This window comes from Colobus angolensis, unplaced genomic scaffold, assembly GCF_000951035.1.
Source record: "Colobus angolensis palliatus isolate OR3802 unplaced genomic scaffold, Cang.pa_1.0 Scaffold411, whole genome shotgun sequence".
NCBI classification, from domain to species: Eukaryota; Metazoa; Chordata; class Mammalia; order Primates; family Cercopithecidae; genus Colobus; species Colobus angolensis.
Window position 1 is genome coordinate 263,417 of NW_012117500.1, and position 26,429 is coordinate 289,845.

Below are 26,429 nucleotides of genomic sequence, written 5' to 3' on the forward strand. Positions count from 1 at the left end.
TTTTGTCCTTCCTCCTTTAACTCACTTGACTTAAAAAGGACCGACATGTGGTTCATTGATGTTTCTTCATTATGTTATGTGCAGTACTTTTTATTTTATCTTTCTAAAAGGGATACTCTGAATTGCATTAATTCTGGGCATATAGAATACCATAAGGTAAGGACAGCGGTCATTTTGATTAAGACTATGCATCAGATGATTAAGTTAGAGATGATGATTGAGGCACAGCAAACAAAATATTTATTGCCAAGAAGCTGACTTTGCAAAGTATCATCCACTAATTAATCTACTGTATGTACAGCTATATATACATGTTTGTGTGTGTATGTATATATACACATAAATATAAATTAATATATCTATATAAATAAATATACACACGTATATGTACAACCCTTGTATGGGCTTCTATTGCAAAAGTTACCTCCCACTTAGTGAATTTTACAGAGAAAACCTTTTGATTGTGTCAATACGATATCCGACTTCAAAATACATACATGTTAGTAAGGGATCAGCTCATCAATGATTAAATTAGGACATAAGAGAAACTCAGCAGATCAGCGGGTAGTTGATAGAGCAGGGCATTTGGAGTTGGCCAGACTGGGGTTTAATTCCTGGAATTATTATTTCTTGGCTTGGCTTCTAAAAAATTAATGTATCTGCTGTAAGTATTGGTTTTCTCATGTATGAAACAAGGAAATTATAGACTAATTTCACAGAGTTGTTACAGAGATTAGATGCGAAAAGGCAAATAAGGCTCTTTGCAGTTATAATATGAATGCCTGGATACAGTAAAAATTAGTACATTATATATTTACTAGATAATAGAAAAGTGGCTGTAAGGTATTATTATTTGTTCATTCCTTCATGTGTATATTTCAATTAAAAAATCTAGAAAGATGTCAAGATTATAATAAAGACATAAATTAATAACTATGAAATATAATTTCTCCCTTTATGGTTGTGGTAATTAAGGATATAAATAAATATTAAAGATATAAATCTAAGATATTGGGACACCTTTACTCTGTCCCTTTTTAATCTCTCATTCTTTGTTTTTAAGGTATTTGAATCACTTTACGTTTATGTACTTTATAATAATCTTGACTGTCCACAGACAGTTGAAATTTTAAGATTGTAGTTGCACTCTTTGGTGTTTAAAAGTGTTATGTTGACATTTTAAATATTGTCCTGTAATGTTTACTTCAATGTCCAAAGTTATACTAACATTTCTTCTTTGATATTAATTTTTGAGATTGTTGATTTGCCTCTTTATGCTTGTGTATCACTACAGTGTTGTCACTCATAGTATGTCCCCTTTATTCTTTCAGGAAAATGGTGTATATACAATAGCAAAATTAATTTTACCAAATAAGCAAAAGAATGCAGCAAAAACTAATCTCTTACAGGTAATAAACGTCAGTTGTCCTGCAATATCAAGTTACTGAAATCTGGGGTAACTTTGGTAAAATGATCGATGATTTTTAGAATGTTTAGATTAGTACTGGTCCCTGTACTGACTATGGGGGAAAAATACCTGGCAAGGAAGACTGGCATGGCATGGAATCAAATAATATTAAAACAATGCAGAAGGCTTAATAGTGGTTTCTCTGTGTGGGAGAATTAGGTGATTTATTTAGGTGTTTCTTTGCTTATCAATAAGTTCTATTTTTTTTAAAAAAATATTCATTCCTTATATATCAGAATATAACAACAGGGGAAAATTATTTGCCATCATGGATCTTGACGGATGAGAAGGGACTTGCCAAGTGGATAAGCGGATATTGGGTGGGGCACCAATGGCATCTGCTGCAGGGTGGAAGGGCATTCTATGCAGAGGGAACAGCACACACCACGTGTGAAAGCTGTGAGCTTAGAGTGTGCTGAGGGAAGGGTGAGCTGCTCAGTGGGGCTGGGGTGTGTGGTTGCGGGAGGCAGTTCTCCAGTAGATGAGGTCTCACATGTAAGAAAGGGGAGCAGTTATGCAGGTTCTAAGTTCATTTTTGAGGAGTGGGTGTTGGGAGAGCTCAGGGAAGGGTGAGCTGCTCAGTGGAACTGGGGCATGTGATTTGGGAAGGCAGTGCTCCAGGAGTTGAGGCCTCACATGTAAGAAAGGGGAACAGTTATGCAGGGTTCTATGTTCATTTTTGAGGAGTGGGTATTGGCAGAGTGGGGGCGGAGGGCAGTGTCCCTAATGTCAAAATCTGATTTGAAGTTAGTCTTTGCAATAGTTGTAGCTCATCTTTTCTTTTTCCCCTAAGTCATTCTGAAAAGGAAGAAAGAAACAACCTTTGTCTCCAATCTGATTTAAGAGTTATCATCCAAAATCATGGCCAAACCCAGCAGACTCTTTGGGGATGTCTCTGTGCTGGCGAGCAGGGGTTTTTGGAGAGCTACCAATGGGAAGGTGCAGGCATGGGACGATTTCTTCAGTGCATCACAGATATATGACACTGTGCTGGTAAACAGAAGAAGACAAACCCATCCTGCAGATACATTTTGTTAAGCCAGTAGAGGGTTTTTTAGAATTCTAGATGAAGGGCTTTTGAGGAGTACGCATGCTCTCCCTTTCTCACAGTCTCCACTGCTCTCACTTGGCTCCTTCATGTCATTTTGTTGCTGGCCCCACCTCTCTGGGCAATTTGTTTGGGACGCTTCTGTATTCAGATCACTGATTTTAGGAATTGATCCCAGATTTGATTCAGCAGACCCTGATCACTCCAATGGTGGCCTATTGTGCAGGCACAGCTGCAGGCTGGGCACACTCTTTTTTCTCAGTTCTGCAAAATGTCAGATGTTTATTTTTCCTAGCTAAAGCCTCACAGGCCTCTTTCTGAGCGTTCTCGGGAGTTACTATAGATTGTTCTATTTGGGGAATGCTTAAGACTCTTTACTCAGGAGACTAATTTGTCAAGTTTGAGTCCAGTGTGCCTGTGACTATTTTTATATGTCATCATTTCTAGTGTTTATTTTCTCACAGAAACCATATAAATATTGAGGTATACATAGCAGGCTAGAAACAAAATAAACCTTGAGCTCCTGGAAATCTTTAGACATTTGGTTTTCTCAGCATTGGAATTTTATTTCTTGTCTCTGTACTCATTTTGTACTTTCTAGAAAGAAATTAATGACGTGTACCAAGTGAAGCAAGGCCAATATTCCCAGCATTCTACAACATAAACACTTTGTAAATACAGGAATGACCCCAGGTGTTGGTGTTTTTTGTTTTCACTTATAAGCTTTGGCTCCAACTTGGACCAGCCACTTACAATAAAGTCACATTAATGTTTACTTCCTGTTAATTCTTTCCTGAAAATGTTTTCGTTTGCTGAGCTACCATTTAAGAATCACATATCCTTTTGTTTTCTAGTGTTATGCTTTCAGAGCCTTGAGATTTCTCTTCAGTATGGAAAGAAACAGACCACTCTTTAAAAGGTATGAGGTTAGAGAAATATAAGTGATCATTAGATTTAGGAGCTCATTAGATTGAACTGTTTTCACATACTTGGCTTAGATGCAACAGAAGGAAAATAACGCATCAGTATGCAAACCATGTGTCTTCAGGTTTCTTATTTCACAGATATAAGTGAGTTATTGTAGTGATTCAGTATCCAGCCACACTGAATATTAACAGAATGATGATGCAAGAGCATAAATCACCGTATCAATACAACTCCCCTTAATTACATGTGGCTGCTATAATTTTAGTTTTCTTTTTGATAATTAAAGATACTGACATTTTTAAAAGATGGTATTAAAATATGAGCTTGTTTTTTTCCAGCTAGAAATTTGAAAATTGATCTGGTAATTTCCCTTTAGTCAAAAGGAATTTAATCAAAGGGAAAACAAACTATTTTTCTGTGTGTCTTTGATAGTGTAAGAGCTCATTTGAAGGGGAGGCTGGATGTTCTGGCGTCAAGATACTGTGTTGGTGAGCCTGACCAAAAGGTCACCATTTTGGGAAGCAAACACTGGTTCCCTCAGTGGTGTTCTGCACACCATTTAGTTGGGTGGGTTAGCCAAAATCATAGGCCCAAGTTTTCATTAACATTTTGTTAATAAGGCAGAATAGGCATAAAATATTGAGTTAATATAGTGTTTTTTGTTCAGAAAGCGTGGAGCATCACTTTTTGGCCTTTTGGCTGACATCAAGTACAGAAAGCATGGAGTATTTTATGTTGTTACTTTATTTTTATACGATGCTTGGATTTAGAGGAAAATAAAGTAAAATTAGTTCTTTTTTTTTTTTTTGACAGAGTCTCATTCTGTTGCTTCTCCTGCCTCAGCCTCCTAAGTAGCTGGGACTACAGGCATGCACCACCACACCTGGCTAATTTTTGAATTTTCAGTAGAGGCGGGTTTTCACCATGTTGGCCAGGCTGGTCTTGAACTCCTGACCTCAGGTGATCCACCCACCTCGGCCTCCCAAAGCGTTGGGATTACAGGCGTCAGTCATTGCACCCAGCTACTTATTCTTTATGCTCTTTCATTTCAAAGCTCTAAACCATCCCTTTTAGTGAACTCAAATATTTTAAAAGCTCTTGAAACCAGTGTCTTGGGGATGATGAATGAATTTCCTTATTTGTTTTATTTTTCATACCAGTATTTTTATTTTCATGGAACCTTAATTTAAAAGTTGGATTAGTATTTACTTCTTACTAAAATCTGAGTCAAATGACATTTGTGAAAGTGCTCCACCCCCCCCGCCAAAAAACACCCAATGAATGTTTCCTTCTAATATATTCAATACCTATGCCCCCAAATATCTTATAAATAAGATTTTTGTATAATCTGTATCATACCTAATTTTAAATTATGATAAAAATATTAACATGCCATCTACCTTCTTAAAATTTTAAGTGTACAGTGTTGTTAACTGTAAGCACAAGGTTGTACAGCAGATCTCTAGAACTTTCTTCTCCATTTGTTTTTTTCTTACCCCACAAAAACTGTAAATAGTATATTTTTTAAAGGTAAGTTGGGGAATATTGTTTCCCCAACTTTGTTGATAACCAAAAGAAGTTAAATTTGTTTCGTCTAATTAATCAGTGAGCGAGCTGCATTCAAAAGGGAAGTAATGGGCCGGGCACGGTGGCTCACGCCTGTAATCCCAGCAAGGGATTGGGAGGCCAAGACGGGCGGATCACAAAGTCAGCAGATCGAGACCATTCTGGCTAACATGGTGAAAATCCGTCTCTACTAAAAATACAAAAAACTTGCCGGGCGTGGTGGTGGGCGCCTGTAGTCCCAGCTACTTGGGAGGCTGAGGCAGGAGAATGGTGTGAACCCAGGAGGCAGAGCTTGTGGTGAGCCGAGATCGCGCCACTGCACTCCAGCCTGGGTGACAGAGCGAGACTCCGTCTCACAAAAAAAAAAAAAAAAAATGGGAAGTGATGATCAACAGTGTCCAAGTTGTACGGTAAGTGTGTGTAATTTTCTCTGTAGACTTTTCCCCACAGACTTGTTTGAGATCTTCATTGACATAGGACATTATGTACGTGATATCAGTGCTTATGAAGAATTGGTATCCAAGTTGAATTTATTAGTGGTAAGTCCTGAGTTTTCAATATTCTGGCAGGCTGCTATGTAGTCAGGATGGAATTTATCACAGAAACCCATTTCCTTTTTATATTTTGATTAGGAGGATGAACTGAAGCAAATTGCTGAAAATATTGAAAGCATTAATCAGAACAAAGCTCCTTCGAAATATATAGGCAACTATGCGATTTTGGATCATCTTGGAAGTGGAGCTTTTGGCTGTGTTTACAAGGTGACTTTCCCCTTGGGGAACATTTCTGATACTCCCAACCAAACAGGATGTCACACTTGCACACCAATATTCAATTGAATTGGAACTCTTGTCATTGAAAAATAGCAAACAAATAGATATGAAAATTAGAATGACTGTTTTTGTCAAACAGAGATAGCCACACTAATATTGTTTTAGCTGTAAGCTCTAGAAATCGGCCACTGACTTTTTCAGACAAAAGGTATCATTAATCTCCCACAAAAGTATTCAAAAAAACTTCTCCCAATGCATGATGCAATCTCTAAATTGTAAAATGCTACTAAGTATTGCAGATTGACCCAGGGGATACCAGTGTTTTGAGCTGAGCTTAATGTAAATACAGCTGGAACTTTAAATGCTCTGTGACTTATTTATATGACTTAGTTACTCATGTGACTCTGTTAGTCTATCTCTTTCTTCCCCTTTCTACCTTCTCCTTCTTTACCCTGTTCCTTTTTTGTTGTTGTTGTTGTTGTTCTTTATTTTAGGTTAGAAAGCGTAGTGGTCAAAATCTTTTAGCAATGAAAGAGGTCAATTTACATAACCCAGCATTTGGAAAGGATAAGAAAGATCGAGACAGCAGCGTAAGGAATATTGTTTCTGAATTAACAATAATTAAAGAGCAGGTAAATGTTTTTCTTGTTTCTGAAGATGTTTTTCTTAAATATATTGTCACTGCAAGAAAGTAGAGTTGTGGTGTTCTTGTCTATGATGCTTATGAACTAGTTCCATATAAAATAATTGACATTGAAGCAGTGATATTTTTGCCAGCTTTTTCCCTAAGGCTTGACACTGAAGCATAAAACACTGTCTGGAGTTTATATCAGGGTCATGGATGCAAAACAATTGTATTTACAGTACAGAATGCATCATATATGAGAAATCCTTTTCTTTTCATTGTGAGCATATCTATTATTTTCTCATTATATTTTAGGATATTTGGTTACTTAGTTACATACATAGAAATATTACTGTTTCTTGACTTTTGCCAAATGGAACCAAGCTGTTAACATTCCTCAAATATGGCTTATAAAATCTAGAATGTAGATTTTCAAGATGGGTTATTATTTATTGGCATGAGCAGAATACTGTGACATAATGTAACAGCTCAATTAACACTCATTATGAAAGTTTGTTTGAGGAGGAAGAATAAACATTTCAAAGAGAAATGGGATTTCTTTGTGTGATCCAAGAACACATTGGTTTCTTTTTCAGCCTTCCCTGTTTGCACATTCATTATGAATACTGTTCATTTATAATTCCTGTGGTACACTGTCAGCTTCGCTGCTTTCGTCCTCCACTAGTCACATTTGCATAGCATCTGTGTTGGAATGTAACAAATTCCATGAACATGGAGACCTTTATTCATAGAAATCGATAGTTCTACTCCAGTGTATACATTATAGTAAATATTATCATTAATTGTTTATTTTATAGTTGATTTTATCACTAATAGACCAGACTTTAAAAAGTTTGTTCATGTGTAGTTTGTTTGTGTGTTTGTGTGGTCATCTAGCCTTCCACAGTGTGCTCTTTCATTGTAGCAAAAGGCTAGAACAGGGCTTTTGAACTAAGCCAGTCCAGTGTTTTCATCTGGACCCAAATATGGTTTTAGTCCTTACGGGTGAGCCAGGTCCAGAATATGGTTCTGGTTGGTTACCTGGTCACATATTGTTTAAGATCTGCTGGCCGCTTGCTAGTTGATGAAGTAGATTGTTTTAGCATGTTTCCTAAGAAAAGAAACTGTTAGACTAGGGTTAGATAGGAGGCCTATGCTTGGGCTTTGAGGTGACTCAAAATTGCTCTCTCACTAGAGGATCAAACTGCTGGAAAGGATGATAATATTGAGTCCTTAAAGGAGGAGGTAGTGGCAGGCAGAAGCAAAACAAATGGGGCTAGAATGGGAAGTAAATTAAGATTAACCTGCATTAACAAAGAGGATCCCAAATGCAGGTGCTTAGAAAGAGGACACACAGTACAGTGGGTTATTTCCCTTTCACGGAACAATCCCAAAGTGAGTAAACCATGTTGGAGGTGTTCTCTGCTCCATGCGATCATTTGGGGATGCAGGCTTTTTTCTCTCTTCTTGTGCTGTTACCTCCTAGTGCATTGTCTTCATCTGTGTGGTTGAAACTGCCATAGCCATGCTCACATCCAAGGTGGGGTGAGGAGGAGCATGGAGGGCTATTCCCAAGGTTTAGAGTTCACACAGGAAGCACACATGCTTCCTCTCATATTCCACAGGTCAGAACTGAGTGGTAGCCTCACCCCCAGCTTCAAGGGAGGCTGAGAAGTCTTCTCTAACTGGGAAGCCATGTCCAGCTATAACTGCACTGCAATGAGACAGCAGGTTTTTGGTGGACAGCTAGCAATCTTCCTGCAAAAAGACTTGCAGAAAGACCAAAAAGAGATGCAAGCAAGCCATTTGTTGATGTGATGGTGACTGTTCTAAGATAGATTTTATCTAGAAACTCAAATTATAAGCAAAAACTACAAAAATATTAGCATTCTTCTAGAAAAGATCTTTTTTAATTAAAAATTTAGAAATTTCACTAACATTCTTAACTTATATCAAAGAGAAATTTCACCAGACACTTTTTAAAAATGGTGAGGAAGACGTTATTCAATACTATGGCAATAGAAGTCAAACTATTGTAATAGAGGAGAGAGATTGAACCCAACTCTGAATTCAAGGAACGGACAGTTCGGGACTCAGAGCCAATGGTCAGGGTGAAGGGGGTCAGTGGATGGAAGTTTACTAAGAGGAACTTGCTTAGATATCAAGGGTTAGTGGATGAGAAACTTAATTGGATGTCAAGGGTGGGAAATGTTTCCATAAACTGACTTAGCGGGATATAAGTTGCTAAAACTGACAGACCAAGGATGAGGCCTAGTCATGAAGAGGACTCAGAGGAGTCTGACTAAAGCTTGGTTAAGTAGGAAGTCCTTGTGAACTGTTATTATGATTTAAAATGAGTTAACTCTTAGATTATGCCATTTTCCTACTAATCATTTTGGAGAGCATAAAAAGACAGAAATAGTGTAAATAGACACAAACTTTACATAAATATTTATATGGTAGAGAGAGGTAAAGAACAATGAATATTTGTAGTCAACAGAAGTTACCTCATTTCACTTTTCTCCTTTATACAGTCTGTGTGTGGGTTTGTGACAAGGCATGGTAAAGGAATTCTTAAGATTCCTTCTACCTCTATAGTTCTCTTGGTTAAGTTAGATAGTAAAGTTAGGTGATAAAATGTTTTTAATTTCATTTAATAAAGCTATATGGGATTGCTATTTTCAGATCAGTTTATAAGCAACAAGTTTTTAAAAATCACAACAATCTCAGTTCAATGATATCTTGAAATGCTTAGCTTTGTAAATAAATATAATTTCTTTGTAGTTTTCAAATATGAAGTCCAACTAAGTAGTCAGTGAAAAAACTTGTATTTTGAAGCAGTGCAATACATGTTTGTTATTTATTTTCTTATAGCTTTATCATCCTAACGTTGTACGTTATTACAAAACATTTCTGGAAAGTAAGTATGAGTTTTCATGATATTTCTAAATAAGGAAACATTTTTGTTACATATATTTTTATATTAGAATGTCACAAAAGAAACCTTATCAACTATTTTATTGACCTTTTTTTGTTAATATGACAGTAGATGATCTTAAGCATCACTTTTTTGACTAGTGAAACAGTGACCTGGTCAGTGACCTGAAGATAGTTATAAAATACTTAGCTCCCCGTGTGAAAAACACATGAACAAATGAAAAGAGTTATTGCTATTCTCATATACAAAAAAATCACTTAATAGGATCAAGAAAAAAGAAAACTAATGGATGGTGGTTTCCTTAAGAAAAGAAAAGAAAGTTGCTTTTGTTGACTCCGGTGTCATTTTCCATCCCCAAAATAAGTTGGAGAGAGCTAGGTCTCTGAGATTTCTTTTACCTGAAGTTCAGGTAAATGCCACAAGATGGCGATGGAGCCTAGACTGATTCTGCAGGTAGGCAGGCTTGCTTTCTGCAGGAATATTGGAATGCTGAACTAGAACCAAAACACAGATAAAGCTAAACTCAGCCACTTTTTTTGTTTGTTTGTTTTAAATAGGACCCATGACAGAAATGATACAAGTATTGATAAGCTTTAATGATATGTGTCACATATGAAATGTCGAAATAAATCTCCACTTGAAGAATGATTTAAAGAGATACAAGGCAATGATGGGGGCTTCCGAACTACCTCTTTATCGGTGCTATTGCTATTTAAGAAAACCTTTTGTGTGTGTACATTGGCATTTGGGACAGCAGGGAGATGGGAGATTTTACCCATCTCCCTTCCCCTAGATGACTCAGAAAAACTCAGTGCTAAAACTCGTGCAGTAAATCCTGTCCCCTTAGCCATTTGTTCTTGATGTTAAAATAATTTTCTATAATTTAGTGCATATCCCTTCAAAAAAGGTTGGCTTCTGACTTGTACTGAAGTGACGTAACTTGTCTTAATATAAAAAACAAAAACTTTTTTACTACCTGACAGCTTCCAAAAAGAACTGGAAATGGCGGCCGGGCGCAGTGGCTCACGCCTATAATCCTAGCACTTCGGGAGGCTGAAGCAGGTGAATTACTTGAGGTCAGGGGTTTGAAAGCAACCTGGCCAATACGGTGAAACCCCGTCTCTACTAAAAATACAAAAAAAAAAAAAAAAAAAAAAAAAGCTGGGCGTGGTGGTAGGCGCCTGTAATCCCAGCTACTTGGAAGGCTGAGGCAGGAGAATTGCTTGAACCCGAGAGGCAGAGGTTGCATTGGGCCGAGATCGCGCCACTGCATTTCAGCTTTTCAGCAGAGCAAGACTCCGCCTCAAAAATAAAAAAATAAAAATAAAAATGAAAAAGAAGAATTGGAAATGGCTTAAAAATATATAAAATAGGATATAATAGATTAGGAAATTGCAGTAAAGAGGAATGAAGGATGAGAAAATTAAAAATAAAGCTAGAGGTAGTATTGATACATAAATGAATATTTCTTGAAATTATGAAAAATTGGAAACAATGTAAATGTCTATCTGTAGGAGAATGATTAAATAAGTTATGGTATACCCGTATTGTGCAATACCATACAACCAGCAGAAAGAACGGTATGGATCTGTGTGCACTGAAATATAAGGCTGCTTAATGAAAAAAAGCATAAATTGCAGAACATGTATGATTCCATTTTTGTGAACATTTTCTACACACATATTTTGTATACATGCAAAAGTTTCAAAAGACATATATCACATCCCATTGTTAGTAAACCCTATTGGTTTTAGAGGAGGAAGTAGAATTTACTCCTTTGTTTCTTGGCATCTAAAGCAAAAAGACAAATACAGTCAGTCATTAAGTTCTCCATATCCATAAGATAAAACCTGGAGAAGTCCTTTTTTTTTTTTTTTTTGCTTTTGAAAGGCATAACAGAAATTCCTATCATGTGTATTATTTTCAACTGTGTCATTGCAAGACCATGGCATTATTCCGGTGTAAAATTCTGTAAGGTAAATCTTTCAGACTATGAACTAATACAGTTGAAAATGCAATTTTCTGAATGTCTTGACTTGATCTGAGGGTAAATTTTAGACTATTGGGAGGGAGGATGGGCTTATAGGTTCTTCAGGGAATCCTCCATGACTGGAGGTCATTTGCTTGTTCTCGGTGGCACCTTTCAATCATTCCACATCCTGGCATACACAGAAAATGATAATATTTGCCAGTGTAAACTTATGCTAAGGGGTTGCCTATAGCCAGAAGATACTGTTGCTGGGCCCATGTTTCCCTAAGGCCTCCCCGCCCCCACCTCTTCCAGGGCTGAGTGGATCCATATTTAACACGTCATCCCTAATTCTTTAGTGTTAGTGTCCCGCACAGACATTGGGAAGCTTGAACTCTCATCTGTCAAGTTTTTCAAAATATCTGTATTGAGTTTAAATGTCTATGACCTTTTGTGATATTTATATAGATGATAGGTTGTACATAGTTATGGAGCTTATAGAAGGAGCCCCGCTTGGAGAGCATTTCAGTTCTTTGAAGGAAAAACATCACCATTTTACTGAAGAAAGACTATGGAAAATATTTATACAGGTATGTTTTTATCTTCATTAAATTTTTCTTAAAACAGTAAAGTTCTGAGCTGACTTCTTAAAGACATGTGCAGTAGTCATTATTGGCTATATGTATGTTGGGGGAAATAAAATTTGTTTTCTATTCATTGTTTCAAGCTGTGCTTAGCTCTTCGATACTTACACAAGGAGAAGAGGATTGTCCATAGAGATCTGACACCAAACAACATTATGTTGGGGGATAAGGACAAAGTAACAGTTAGTAAGTATAAAGATTTTAAACCTTTTCACTAAAGAATCCCTGAATACTATTCTAGAGCAGTACTGTCCAATAGAACTTTTGGCACTCATGGGAATGTTCTTTGTCTGTGCTGTCCAGTACCGTAGCCACTAGCCACATGTGGTTATTGAGCACTTGAAATGTGATGAGTGTGACTGAGGAAATATATCTTTAATTAATTGTTTTTTCTTTTCTTTCTTTCTTTTTTTTTTTTTTTGAGACAGAGTCTTGCTCTATCGCCCAGGCTGGAGTGCAGTGGTGCTATTTCAGCTCACTGCATGTTCCAGCTCCCGGGTTTCCAGTGATTCTTGTGCCTCAGCATCCCGAGTAGCTGGGATTACGGGCACCCTCCACCAAGCCCACCTAGTTTTTGTATTTTTAGTAGAGACAGGGTTTCACCATGTTAGCCAGGCTGGTCTCGATCTCCTGGCCTTGTGTGATCCACCCGCCTCGTCCTCCCAAAGTGCTGCGATTGCAGGCGTGAGCCCTCATGCCTGACCAAATTTTATGAAATTTTAATTTAGACATCCCTATGTGATGAATGGCTACCATGTTGGACAGTGACTAGTATAGTTCTAAATGACTGAGCTGTATTTTGCCCATATGAGAGAATGAACTACTCTTAGAATACATAAGTATTTAATTCCAAAATCAATAGTTTTCAGGTTTTTTCTTACTGCAGAACACTGCCTCATCAACAGAAGCTTTTATGACCACAACATGAGCACATTGTTTGGAACCATTTTACCATAGTCTGCCTTATGAGTGACAGATGTACATACGGAGGGCTATAAAACCCTGGCCATTTGTATATTTCAACATAGAGTTTTTGTTACAATTTTTTTCATCTGTAGCAGGTAGGCCTGATGTTGGATAAAATTTTGCAAATAAGAAGGTTTATTTTCTCCTCCCAGTTGTTAAATTCTTAATCATAACTTAAAATTAAGTTTTTAACTTAGGATGACCTATTGGCTTTCTCCTGCCTGCCTCATGAACGCTGGTGTTACCCTCATGGACTTTAATGGTTCACTAACTACAATTAGGGAGACACCTTCCTAAACCAGCAGTCTCCAAATATTTTTCATCATAACATCCCAGCAGTAAAAATTTTTAAAGAATACACTGCCAATATACATGGGCTTATTTATAAATTCCATACATATGTATTACTGAGCAAAGATTCTGTAGTAAATAACAAAGTCTACAGAAATAAAACATAAAGGGATACGTTTAAAAATAAAAATAGAGGTCTTAATACTTTTGCTGCCCTCCACCCCATTGGGTTGCCGTAGAAACTCAGTGCTGGAGACTACTGCCGTCAATGTGATTGATATGGAGACGTCATCGATGTCACATGACAACATATGACAGCATCTAAAGCTGAGTCCCTTAGTTTTAGAATTTAAGTACTCATGAAGGCAATTCCAAATGTACACATTTGCTATAACAACATGTGTTCAGGAATGATAAGATGTACCATCCAGATTTTTATAAGTAGAACATCATCTTAATATATTAATATTAATATATTTGTATATTAATATATTTGTTGAAAAATAAAATCAACCTACAACAGAAACTCTAGATAACCTTCAATACAGAGCTACCTGAATATTTCCAAGCCAATGCATTGTGAAATTAAAAAAGGGACAAAATAACTTGAATCTTTATCTTGGACACACATCTGCTTAATCATTTGAAATTAATTATACCTTTGTTTACCTTAGGCTTTTTATGTTTTCTCTTTTTATAAACTGAACTTATATTTCCTGAAATTTTTTGCAATTTATTTATATGCTGGTATGTCAATTTACAAGTTAATAAAGATTATTATAAATTATGTTTTAATTTTATAACAAATAGTATATATATACACATACATAACACAGTTATGTATGTATACAACAGAGCAAACATGCTTAATCCTCCTTAAATGGCTGTTCAGGGCTTATTTTCTGAGTAATAGCCAACTCTGCATTTTTATTTTCTTATGAAGATTAGCTGTAATCATTTCCTTTCATTACATTTAAATGTACTAAGCTTAATCTTTTATTGCAATCTTTTATTGCAGTTTATTTTTTTCTAAACTTATATTTGCTTTCTTTAGTCATTATCACACATTAAAATAGTTTACAAAATAAAAAGCTTATAGAGAAAAACAGTTTTATGCCCCACCCCTTTGAAACCCTTAGTTCTCTTTGCACAAAACAGCTACTTCTCCACTTTTTATTCTTTTTCTTATATGGTATTTGATTTTCTATTGTAATGGGTGAGAATTTAGTTTTCTTTCTTCTTCCCCATCTACCATCCTGCCAGTACAGTTATAGCAGAATTTTATGTTAAGTCAATATTCAGTGTTCACATTATTATCACTGTGTAATTAGTGTTAGATGCTGATTACCTATACTTTCTCATAGATCGTTTTGTTTTTCTTAGAGTTAATGATTGCCTTCTTTTTTGTTTGTGTACCTAGTTTTCTTTGTACCTATTTTTTACTTTTCTCTAAATCTTCCAGAAGAATTATAAAGCCCTCTCAGTACTATTTCCACATGGTCAAACCTGACAAGTACTCCCACTTTTGTTTTCCTGGACTCCTTGTTCCTGCAGCTGCTTTTTGCAGTGTACTCTGGGTTTCACTTTAGGCCTGCTGCACAGTCATTGTCATGGAACCATTGTTTATTGGTCTTCCAGTTGTAGACTCTGTTTCTTATGTTCTGTGTCTTTTTCTTTGTAAACTCCCCTGCTCTGCTGAGCATGTCTTCTGGTACTTTTCTAAGAAAGAGTGCTTTGGGCGTTACGTTTTTTGGATGTTCACTCGCTACCAATATTTTGATGAGACCCTCTTATTGGACTGGTAGTTTGGCTTGGTGTATGTATTCTCAGAGGAAAATCCTTGTTCTCTCAAGTTTTAAAGGCATTTCTCCAGTCTTCTAGTAGCTGTCAGGAAATCCAATGTTCTTCTGATGCCTATTTCTTGATACATGAAGTATTTTATCACTCTGGAAAATTTCAGAATGTTCCCTTTATATGCTGCTTTGGATGAGTCTTTAAAATCCAGTGTGTCTGTAGTAGGTGTGCTCTTCAATCTGGAGACTTAAAATTTAAGTCCTGGGAAGTTTCCTTGCATTATTTCTTCACTGCTCTTCTCCCCTCTGCTCTCTCTGTTTTGATTTTTAGAGTTCTTTTTAGTCTTAGACACCATATGTACAAAATGGTCTCCTAATTTTAAAAATAATTATCTTAGTTCTTAACTGTTTGTCTCTTTGTTGTAATTGAGTGATTTCTTCAACTTTCTTTCTCATTCCGTTGCATATTAAATTTATATTATCATATTTTAATTTCAAAAAATTTTATCTTATTTTGTGTTTTATTTTTATGGAATCCTGTTTTCATTCTTTCTCAGGGTAACATAGACTTTTTTTTTTCCAGCATCCTGAATTGTTTCTGTATCTTCTGAAGGTGTGTGTGTATGTATATATATATATATATATATATGTGTGTGTGTGTATACACATATATATACACACACACCATACATACATATACATACATATATAACACTAAGCAGGAGTATATATACACATTTTATTCCTGCTTAGTCTTATCTCTCTTTCTGGCTGGGGGCTTTTCTCAACTGTCTTGTGACCCTGTGCTGGTCTTTAATAATTCTGAGGAAGTCATGAAAAAAGCTGTTGGAAGCACTGTGAGTTCCACTTGAGGCTGTCATCTGGTGCCCTTCCTTATAGTAAAATGGAAATTTTCTTTTGAAGACTCCAAAATCAGTATCTAAACTTTTATTTTTCTAGAGAATACTCTTTGAGTATCTTGCCTGGGGGTATGTGCACCTGTTTGCTGGCATTTTGGGAGCAGCATCGACAAACAGAACTCAGGGAACCACATTCAGTTTATAGATTTTTGTTGAATTCTGCTCTGCTTGGTTCCTTGCTGGTTTATTTCTTTGAAAAATGAATATTTTCTGTTAGTGGCAGAGGGTGCTTGATTTACTGGCTGTGTGTATGTGGGAGGGCACCTGGGAACTTTTTCTCAATTCTATGTATTGAGCTTTCTGCTTCTCTTCCCCCTTGGATGGCACTCTGGGCTCTGCAGGGTAAATGGGTCCCCTCAGCCTTCCTCCTCAGACATATGGGGGGCACTTTTGCTCTGCTGAGTCTGACACCATCTTCTATCTACTTTCCATCTGCCACACGTTTGTTGGAATATCTCATCCTCTGTTGTTGTCAAGCCCATTCTCATTATTCCTGTGGGTTAGTAACATTCCAAAGAATATCCCCTCTCCCAGCTTTTTCTTTTTTTTCCATTTTAGTAGGGTTTGAGATTTACAGGAGATAAAAGCATAGGTCAATTTACCTTTTAACCCAAAATGGGCAGGCTAGTTACATTCTAAGTTTACACATTTGACTTAAAACATCCCATTTTCATGTTGACTCTCTAATAAATATATATATTTCTACTTGCATTCAAGTCATATAGGACTCCCTAGAAAATGTTACTTTGTTTTACAAAAATAAGCAAACCTTTGTTTTGTCCTTCCCTGTCCTGCCCCTCAGTGTTATTTTACTCAATCTTATTAATATTTATCAGAGTTCTACTTAGGAGTTATGCAATTAAAGAATTACTTCCAGATTTTTTTTTTTTTTTGAGATGGAGTCTTACTCTGTCACCAGGCTGGAGTGCAGTGGCATGATCTCGGCTCACTGCAACCTCTGCCTCCTGGGTTCAAGTGATTCTCTTGCCTCAACCTCCCGACAAGCTGGGACTATAGGCGCCCGCCACCATGCCCAGTCACTTTTTGTGTTTTAGTAGAGACGGGGTTTCACCATGTTGGCCAGGATGGTCTCAATCTCTTGACCTTGTGATCCACCCTCCTCGGCCTCCCAAAGTGCTGGGATAATAGGCACGAGCCACCACGCCCTGCCTACTTCCAGATTTTAAGGCCATTTAGCTTTAAATGAAGCAGTATTTTCCTAGTTTCCTATTTCCTGGTGGCATACTGGTGAGGCTAGCAGCCTTCAGATGAAGAAGCAGTGAGCTCAGAATGGGATCCTAGCCTAATCTAGTTTCTCTTCACTAAAGCAATTATGTGGTTAGGGCATTGATGTACTCCCATTATTTTCGGTGAATATAAAATGATTTTATGACTGAAAAGTTAATACATAGAGATTTGATGTCATTCTTTAAAAAATATTTTAAATATAATAGTGCTGAAATATTTTTCAGTGTCTATCTCTATTGATATAATGTAAATATGTCCATTAGTCTCTTATCTTTAAGAGGGATTATAGTTAAATTAAAACCCTGCAGCATTCATTTAAAACTAAGTGTACAAAATTTCCATATTTTAGGAAGTGGAATGCAGCTGCAATTAGTAGAGCCTGTGAGAATGAGCTGGCTGCTGTGGGTGTTAAAGCGGGTCACCTCGGAGGGGAAGCCTTGTTATGTTTTATTTTTCTCTTTGCTTGCACTGGAAGGTTTATTTACTTCCAGAAAAGAAACACAGAATTGCCAAATGATGTTTCAGATGCATGAGACAAAGTGTACTGAAAATGTGATCAGAAAAAAAAAGCTCTCAGGAAACTAAAATTTTCATCTTCTTATTTTTCTCAATATAGGTGAATTAAATATTTTAAGATTGAGGTTGGTTTGCAATTATTTATAGTAAGCATGCTGACAGGAGTTTGCTTTGCTGAGGAAGCAGAGTAGAAAGTACTCACATATTCTGTTATACTTGGTTTTACAAATGCTATGTATTTTTAAGTCTAAATATATTTCCATTTGAAAGACTATCTTTTGATGACATGTGCCATGACACATGTTCAGGTCTTGCTGCTCCATTTATTTGCAGCCTTTGAAACCATACAAGGGAACAGACCCCGACTCAGTGGTACATGGGGTGAAACAGTCAACATTTGCCCTAAATACTGTCATCTGCCAAGTAAGGTCCGTATTGTGCCATCACATTACAAAACGACTCTTAAGGGAATTTGTAAAAATGAACTTACCCTTGAACCCACCATTCCATATTTCTTGACCTTTTCAAATACCCACATTTTAGTGTAAGACTTCCATGTCCCCTTGCTCCTCTGCTGTCAAATAAAAAAGAAAAAACAAAACTCATTTAATTATAGTTAACAGATTTCAGACGTGGGCTTTAGTACATGACGCGGAAAGTCACATGTTCATCTTCCAAACAAACAGACTGTGTGAATTTGTGTTTCTTAAGTGATATATGGCAACTGCTCTGATGGTAACAACAAGGACAGACCTGATTCAGTATAAAGTTTATCAAAGGCTCCAAGGCTCATCAAATGTTATCACAGGTCAGGCATTGCCGGGATAGATAAAAGATGAAAAGCCATGGTTTCTTCTCCCTGAGCTCCAGTCTTATGGGGAAAACTGTTATTCACTCAGCAATTACCTTCCTAGCTGACACATCCTACAAGTGAGCACAGCAAGCATGAGGGACATAAGCTATGTCTTCATGAAGCTTGTAATTCTATTACAGAGTGATGAGGGCTAGAATGTATATGCAAAAATACTGTAACAAGTAACCTGAAAGTCTCAACAGCCTAAAACAGTGGCATACTACAGCCTGTGGGACAAATGGAGCTGTGGCCTATTATTATATGTCCTGTGAGTTAAGAATGGTTTTTGTATTTTTAAATGTTTGTTGAAAAAAGAAGAGTACATGACAAAGACCATATGTGTCCCTCAAAGCATAACATGTTTACTATCTGGCCTTTACAGAAAAAGTTTGTCTGCCCCTGACTTAACAAGATTCATCTCCTGCTAATGCTACGTGTCCATTATGTGTCAAAAAGGGAGTTTCTTCTGTACTTCCTCTACAGCCCAGAGGCAGGAAAGACAGAACATGGGAAACCAGGCCGTGTCTCTTAAAACTTCTGTCCCAAAGTAACACATGTTACTTCTACTCAGATTTCACTGGCCAAAGAAAGTCAGGTTTAACAGGATGCGGATGCGTTCCTCCCCCAAGAGAATATGAGTGAATGGCTATGTAGTCTATCACAGCTATATAAGCACTGGGGAAAATGTGACTAACTCTGCCTTAGGGATCTTTTGGTGCAGCGTTAAGCAGGAAGGGGAAGAGCAGTGAATGCAGGGGCATAGCACATGCAGAGGATAGGGACACGAAGGAGTGTAGTGTGTCTAGGGACTATCACGGTGCTGAAGGTGGCAAGAGATGAGGGAGACTTGGTGGGTGGGGAGCTTGGTCGAAGACTTATCCTCAGAGATTTTTCAGACTGGAAATTATATGATCAGACCTGGGAGGTAGAAGGATTATTAAAATGGTAGGTGAGGGAGCCTGCTGCGGAAAGACTGGACACAGATACTCAGTTTAGGACATGTATCAGTTAGAATATGTTCCGGTGCCAGAAGCCAAACTAATGATGGCTTAAACCATGAGGATATTTAGTTATCTCACAACAAGGGGTCCGAGGGTGAGTAGTTCCAGGGTGGGTTCAGCAGCTTAGGGAGATCAGCCAAGATCTGGGCCTTTCTGTCCTTTCTTTCCAGTATCCCCAGCAGTTTGACTTCTCCATATGTTTGTCATCTCATAGTCACAAGACAGTTGCCAGAGTTCCAGACATTATTACCAAATTCAAAGACAGGAGGCAAGCTGGCTGCGTGGGTAAAATCTAGAAAAAAAAAGTGTCTTCTTCGAATGCTGTCTCCTCTGGTTTTATTGTTAAAGAAAATCTTTCAAAGAAGGTCTCCAGTAGCCTTATATTGTGTTGACTGAAACCAAGTCATGTGACTACTCCTCATTGTAAGAGAGAGTGTTGAGGTGAGCTTCCAGCCTCTATAGTTGGAGATGAGAAAGGGAGAGGATTTGGTTGATGGCTTTTGGAGAGCTAGCCCACAGTGTTTGCCACTGAAGTTTCTTGCATTTGTCCAGGAAAGACATGATGTGGGTTTTTCCAGTGACAGCAGGAAAAGAGGATGTGAAAAAGGGGCTCAATTCAGCAGTTATTTGGGACCCAGAATTAAAAAGATTTGGTGGCCAGTTAATGAGATGTGAGGTATGAGAACAGTTGAGAAAGAGGCTAAGTTTGTGAAGATTGCTCTGCCATTGGCAGAGATTTAGGTGTAAGGTTTTGGACATGCTTAGTTAAAATCTGATAATGCTCTTCTCCTGGTTAAAATCCTTCAAATAGTTGCCTATGATATTTAAGATAAAGTTTAGTTTCCTTATGGCACCCAAGGACCTTTCTTCGTAATCTCCTGCTTGCTCCTTGCTCTGACCTCCTGGGACAGATTGCACTTTCCTAAACAGGATGTGGCTCTATACCTCTGGGACTTCTAACATGCCATCCCACTGCCTGGAATGCTCTTCCTCCCTTCTGCCACTCAAGTCAAATGCCCTTCCTCCAGGTCGCATCTTTAACATCCACATCTGATATGTCCAGTTTCTGGGATCCCTTAGTATACTGGGCTTGCCTGTCTTATAGCACATAGCACAAAGTGTTGAAAACACTGGCTTATTGCCATCTTCTCCTTGAGGTGAGAGAAACGAACTTTCTTGACCTTGTATCTCTGATAGCATTTAATATTTTGATTGACTAAACGAATAGAAGAATGAAAGAACAAATGAATGAATTAATGAACAAATGAACAAAAACACATTCAGGTGGAAATTTACAAATAGGGAGCAGAGACTGAGGCAATACCTGGGTTTGAGATCTCCATCTGATAGCCAAGATTGTCTAGAAAGAGTGCTTAAAACAAGAAGAGTTGAATATTAATGTAGAAATTGCATGCACACATGGACAAAGGTCCAAGCAGTTCCCACTGTCATCTTAGCAAACAGTAACCCAAAGAAAAAAATTTACTTCCTTGAATGCCACCAAAGTTTAAGACATTGAATTGGACCTACCCTGTATTGCCAGAATCCTTGATATTTTAAATTTTTTAGAGGATTAGAGGATTTTTAATTGTTATTGGTTGGCTAAACTGCTGCTGAGAAATCTGTGTCATTATATTAAAAAATGAATTAGTACTGCAATTGTGATAGGGAACTCAAAGTCCTTATATGCACATTGCTCATATACTTACAAAACCTCCTGGTCAAATACATGTATGATGGACTCTATTCGTGGTTTTTGTAGGTCTGTCAACATGCCTTACTTTGAACTTGTTCTGTGGTTTACTTCTTGTTAACAGGATATAGTGTCTATTTGAGTTTGAGCTGACACAACTTGAGTACTCTTAAAAGACTGCAGAATATTGAGCCACTTGTGTTAAATACTCTCATAGCAACTGTTGTGAGAAGGATCGCCATGAAATTTTTCTTAGTCAACGTATTGGCCTCATGTTAGTAAGAAAGGAAGAATATTTTTGTCAAGTTATCACAGTTGCCTTGTATTGCCATTGGGTCTCATAACTTAAAAAGGAAATGTCAAAGGAAATTCAATCAATTCCAATTTCTGAAGTACTTTAAAGATTCTTGCACCTTTGGTGGGTCATTCTGCATTTCTCAGATGCTGTAATTTTGAGTTGGCTACAGGGAAAAGATAACAATGGCAATTCGACAGAGTTAGAGTCAGGTGGGGTTGGTTCCTAACCCTGACAATTGTTATGCTCCTCTGATGAGACAGCGAGCTGGGTGAGCACAGAAGGAGACACCAAATTTTTACGATCTTAGATGAAAGTTGGAAATAGTAACCTCACAATTGAGGTTTATAAGGCCAAATAAAAACACCAAAGACTAAGGTTAATAAAATAGAGTTCATTTTAGTGTGTATTTGGGATATGATTTGGTTCTCTGGGAGCTTTTAAATGAAGGGGGTAGAATCTGATGTGTGATGTGTTCCGGATGAGTTGTTTTCATTCTGTGAATTTTCCTGAAGTGTGTTTTCTGAAGCGACATAATGAGTAGGTGGTAGTACCTATTTTTATAGAGACTAATTCAGTGGTACAGAGTACTATGCTTCTGATTATGTCATCAGCATTTCCAGCCAGCTAAGTCTACTAAAGCCATTGGAGCTTCAGAGATACTGCCTTGATCTCCATCCTAGGCCTTTTAAGAACTAGTATCATGCCACACACAGTGTGTATGTGTGTGTGTGCACGTGTGTGTGTGTATGACTGCATGTGTGCACATGTGTGAGAAAAACAGAGTGCAACCCTGACTTCTCATCCTCGTAGGAGTCTGGCCCTTGGCACTTTTGTGTAATATTAGAGCTGTATGTACAGAGCTTTATTATTCCAACTGATAGTAACCAGAAACAAACCCCATTCTGAAGAATGATTTTAGAAGAGCCCTCTGTGGTTTACTTCCCATTAACCCCAGATATAGTGTCTATTTGAGTCTGAGCTAAGGACATTAGTTTGTCTAAAAATTCAGTCTGTTGATAGACATCTTAGAACGAGGTGATGTTTATGTACCACAGATATGGAGTTACCTAGAATTCAGAAAGCACTCTTTTATTAGGTGTTGAATTTTTCATCCTGAAGCTCTGTGTCATCGTAACTCCATCAATCAAATCAAGCAAATAATGATGCTGTTGAGAAAGAGAAGTTCCTTCCCTCTCCCTCATCCCTGGGGGAGTCCACACTGGAGAAGAAAGCTTTGGAGAAGTGGAAAGTGGCATGGTACAGGGGTCCCTGGCACACCAACACCAAACACCTGCCCCCTACTCTTTGTTTAGGAATATCCACTTTAGACTTAATCAGCATGGCATTTGTTGAATTCGAAGTAATTTTAGTATTAATAGTAGTTGGACTTCATTTAGTGGAAGGTTGGGAAGCAGTTTGGGGGGCAGAGATTAGAATCCGAATGACCTTCCGAGGAGGAAGTGCCAATGATACGGGTTCGTTGAGGGAAAGCTCTTAGGATTATCCTGGGAAACTCCTTCCTGTCCCTCACTGACTCCTGCACTGAGAGGATATTACTGTTGGTCAGGAAGCAGTTGGGGGACAGAGATTAGAATCTAAGTGACCTTCAGAGAAGGAAGTGTCAATGGGACAGGGGTTTGTTGAAGGTCACTCTTCTTTAATGATCTTACCACAACTGTAAGTTTACATTTATATGTGTGATTCTTTATTTAATGTGTATCTATGCCACTGGTCCCTAAAGTCTGTGTCATCATGCATGGTTTTTGACCTGGTTATCGCCTTATCTTGAGACCTGGTTCAGCACCTAGAACATATGCTTTTAGTGTTGGACAAATGAGTAAATGGACAATCGTGAGGTCCAGATAAGGCAGCTGGAAACTTTGTAAAAAATAGCAATCAGAAGACCTTCTGGTATATCAGTGGGAGCCTGATGTGATGAAGGCAGGTATTGGTGGATTGTTTCATTGCCAAATACCCTGTAGGATGGATTAAAAGGAAAAGCTTTCTAAAGAAGTGCATCCCCTTTTTTGCAGGAGGAGTGACAACCTAAGCTTCTGGCACATTTAAACTATACTCAGACGAATCAAAAGAAAGATGCAGATACAAGAGCTAGTGAGGGGTTGAATATAGCAGCAAGTGAGAAAAGGCAGATTTCAAGCCCAGGAAATGGGGAAGATGAGATGCCATCTGGTTTACTGGGATATCCCAGATGACTGAATGATGAGCCCAGTCTTAGGTGGGAAGTGGCAGGTGCTTTATAGGGCTGGAGGTGAAATCCCAGACAAAGGTTGGGACTTTATGGTTGAATTTGGAAGTCACTGACACGTATGTGATGGGTGAAAGGTTGTGAACAGCTGGGTTCCCTGTGGAAAGGTACGGGAATACCTTGCATCTGTACAGTATATCAAACTGCTTTTCACCTATTGTCATGCTGTTGTTGAAGCAACCCTCTGCAAACAGTAAGGTAAGTTTTATACGCCATTTTTGAAAACCAGAGAGCAAGAATCTAGGGGTTCAGTGAAAGTGCACACAGGTTTTCCATCTGAAGGCTGGTAATTGTAGGCTGCAGTGTAAATGTACTATAGAATTTAACATTTTCTGTATCATTTGTTCTGCCAGAGGGGATAATTTCTTTGGATCCTATATTTTTTTCATACTGTGCTGTACGCAAAATGTTTTCTGTTGTCATTTTGAATACCTATAATGGCACATGAATGCTTTTATGAGTAAAGTTTCTGAAATAAAACATTTTCTTCTTCTCCAAATATGATCACAAATGAAGAAAGAGTAATAGAAACATTTGTTACCACCAAAGTCTCCCAAATGTCCAAACAATATTAGTTTTTGCCCATTTTAAGAATACTTCTCAACTATCTGTGTTTTTATGGATATCTGTCCAAGTGTCTGCTATTATCTAAATTAACTGAAGTGAATAAAATCATTGTAATGCTTCTCAGTTTTTGCCTTTCAAAATAAATGACAGTTTAATAAGAATAAGATGACTTACGTAACATTAGAATGAAAAGTCAAAGCATTAGTTTTGGTTATAAGTTGGTCAAGAATTGTGTGCCAAATTATAGTGGGCTTCCTAAAAATATTGAGGTTTTAAATGTTGAATACTATTTTTTTTTCTGTATAGTGATTGCTTAATTTTGACTAATTTTCTCTGTTACATAAAAGGGGAAAGGAAAGATAGCAAGTCATCTAGTTTGTGAATAGTTGTTAACACCACCTTATATGATTTAGTCTTCTAATATGTCCTATATGTGAATAGTACTACTAGTTGGAGAGGTTAGACAGACAGATAGATAGGTAGACAGATAGATACATGGATGGATGGATAGATAGAGAGGCGGATGGATATACATATAGTTATGCATATATATGTACATATACATGTATTAAAAGATACATATCCAACAGTCTACAGGGATAAGCAATACAAAGTCCTCTCATAGATCTTTCTTACTAGTTAGAAATGACAGACCCTAAATGATTGAAAAAATACTAAATAAATACATAAAGTAATTTCAGATAATATGTTAAGAATTAAATAAATGTAATAGAAGAGTATTGAAGGAGAGGGCATTTTTTTAATAGTGTGTACTAGAAAAGTCATTCTGAATGCCCAGATCATGTACGGTTGTATAGACCTGGTAGTAGTTTGGCTTTTATTCTTAGTATTTATCAAAAGTCTTTGTAGAACTTTAACCTTGTAAGTAGTGACCAATGAGTAAATGAACAATCGTGAAGGCTACTTTAGATATTTAAAAGATCATTTGGGATCTGAAGTGGGGAATTGTATTTCATGAGGAGAGATGGAAGGAGGGAGTCTGTTCAGGAGGAATAGCTCAGTAGCCTCAGTGAAAGGTCACAACAGCATGGACTAGGATGATAGCAGTTGTATTCATTATCCATTGCTGGGTAACAAATTCCCCAGAAATCTGGAGGGTTGAAATAACAAACATTTATTTTCTTATAGTTTTTGAGGGTCAGGAGTCCAGGAGAAGTTTATCTGGGTGATTCTGACTCAGGGTTTCTCATGAGGCTGTAGTCAAACTGTCGGCCAGGAATGCATCATCTGAAGCCTGGACTGGGGCTGAAGGGTCAGCTTCCAAGAAGGCTCACTACCATGGCTGGCAGTGAGTTTTGGCTTTTGGCTAGAGTGAGTACCTCATTTCTCTTACATTTGGCCTTTTATCCTTGAGGGCTGCTCTTCTCTACGTAACCTCTTCAGCAGAATAACCTTTACTATTCCACATGGTGGCTGGGTTCTGAGAAAGAGTCAGTGAGCAAGAGAGAGCAAAACAATTGGAAGGCGCAGTCTCTTTATAACCTAACCTTGGAAGTAACATCTCATCAGTTCCGCTATAATTCAGTTTGTTAGCCATGAGTTGCCAAGTCTCATCCACACATAAGAGAAGGATAATTAAGATTCACCTCCTGAAGGGAGGAATGTTAAAGAACTGGTAAACATTTTTCAAAACTATAACTTCAGTGGAGGTGATGAGAGGTGGCCTAATTCACTATATATAAATACTATATATGTATATACTTGTTTCTTTGCTCATCCAGAAGAAGCAACTCCTCATCCATTGAAGTTTTATTGTGAGATTGCAATGATTCAGTCATATATATATATATAACTTTTTTTGTAGAAACAGTAGGATTTTGCTGTGGTAAAGGAAAGTGAGGAACTATATCAGTCAGGATTCATTCATGAGACAGAAACCACTGAGTAATTTTAACAGCCCAAGTTTCATGTATTAAAATGATTTCTAACTAGTATTAAGATTAACTACAAAGTGTTAAAGACAACCCAATAAAGAATACAGGAATAGCATATACAGGTATACCTTGGAGATACTGTGGACTTTGTTCCAGAACACCAC

The 26,429-nt window shown here is 37.5% G+C and overlaps 1 protein-coding gene across 3 annotated transcripts in view; it reads left to right on the plus strand.

Annotated features, from left to right (window-relative positions):
• Positions 1–26,429, plus strand: part of NEK10 (NIMA-related kinase 10) — a 259,204-nt gene that overhangs the window by 75,753 nt on the left and 157,022 nt on the right. For all 3 annotated transcript variants that reach the window (XM_011956225.1, XM_011956227.1, XM_011956226.1), the window contains exons 16-23: positions 1,332–1,409; positions 3,371–3,435; positions 5,446–5,548; positions 5,642–5,770; positions 6,277–6,414; positions 9,282–9,327; positions 11,783–11,904; positions 12,042–12,144. In XM_011956225.1, the coding sequence (XP_011811615.1) occupies positions 1,332–1,409; positions 3,371–3,435; positions 5,446–5,548; positions 5,642–5,770; positions 6,277–6,414; positions 9,282–9,327; positions 11,783–11,904; positions 12,042–12,144 (784 nt within the window). The remainder of the gene's footprint in view (positions 1–1,331; positions 1,410–3,370; positions 3,436–5,445; positions 5,549–5,641; positions 5,771–6,276; positions 6,415–9,281; positions 9,328–11,782; positions 11,905–12,041; positions 12,145–26,429) is intronic.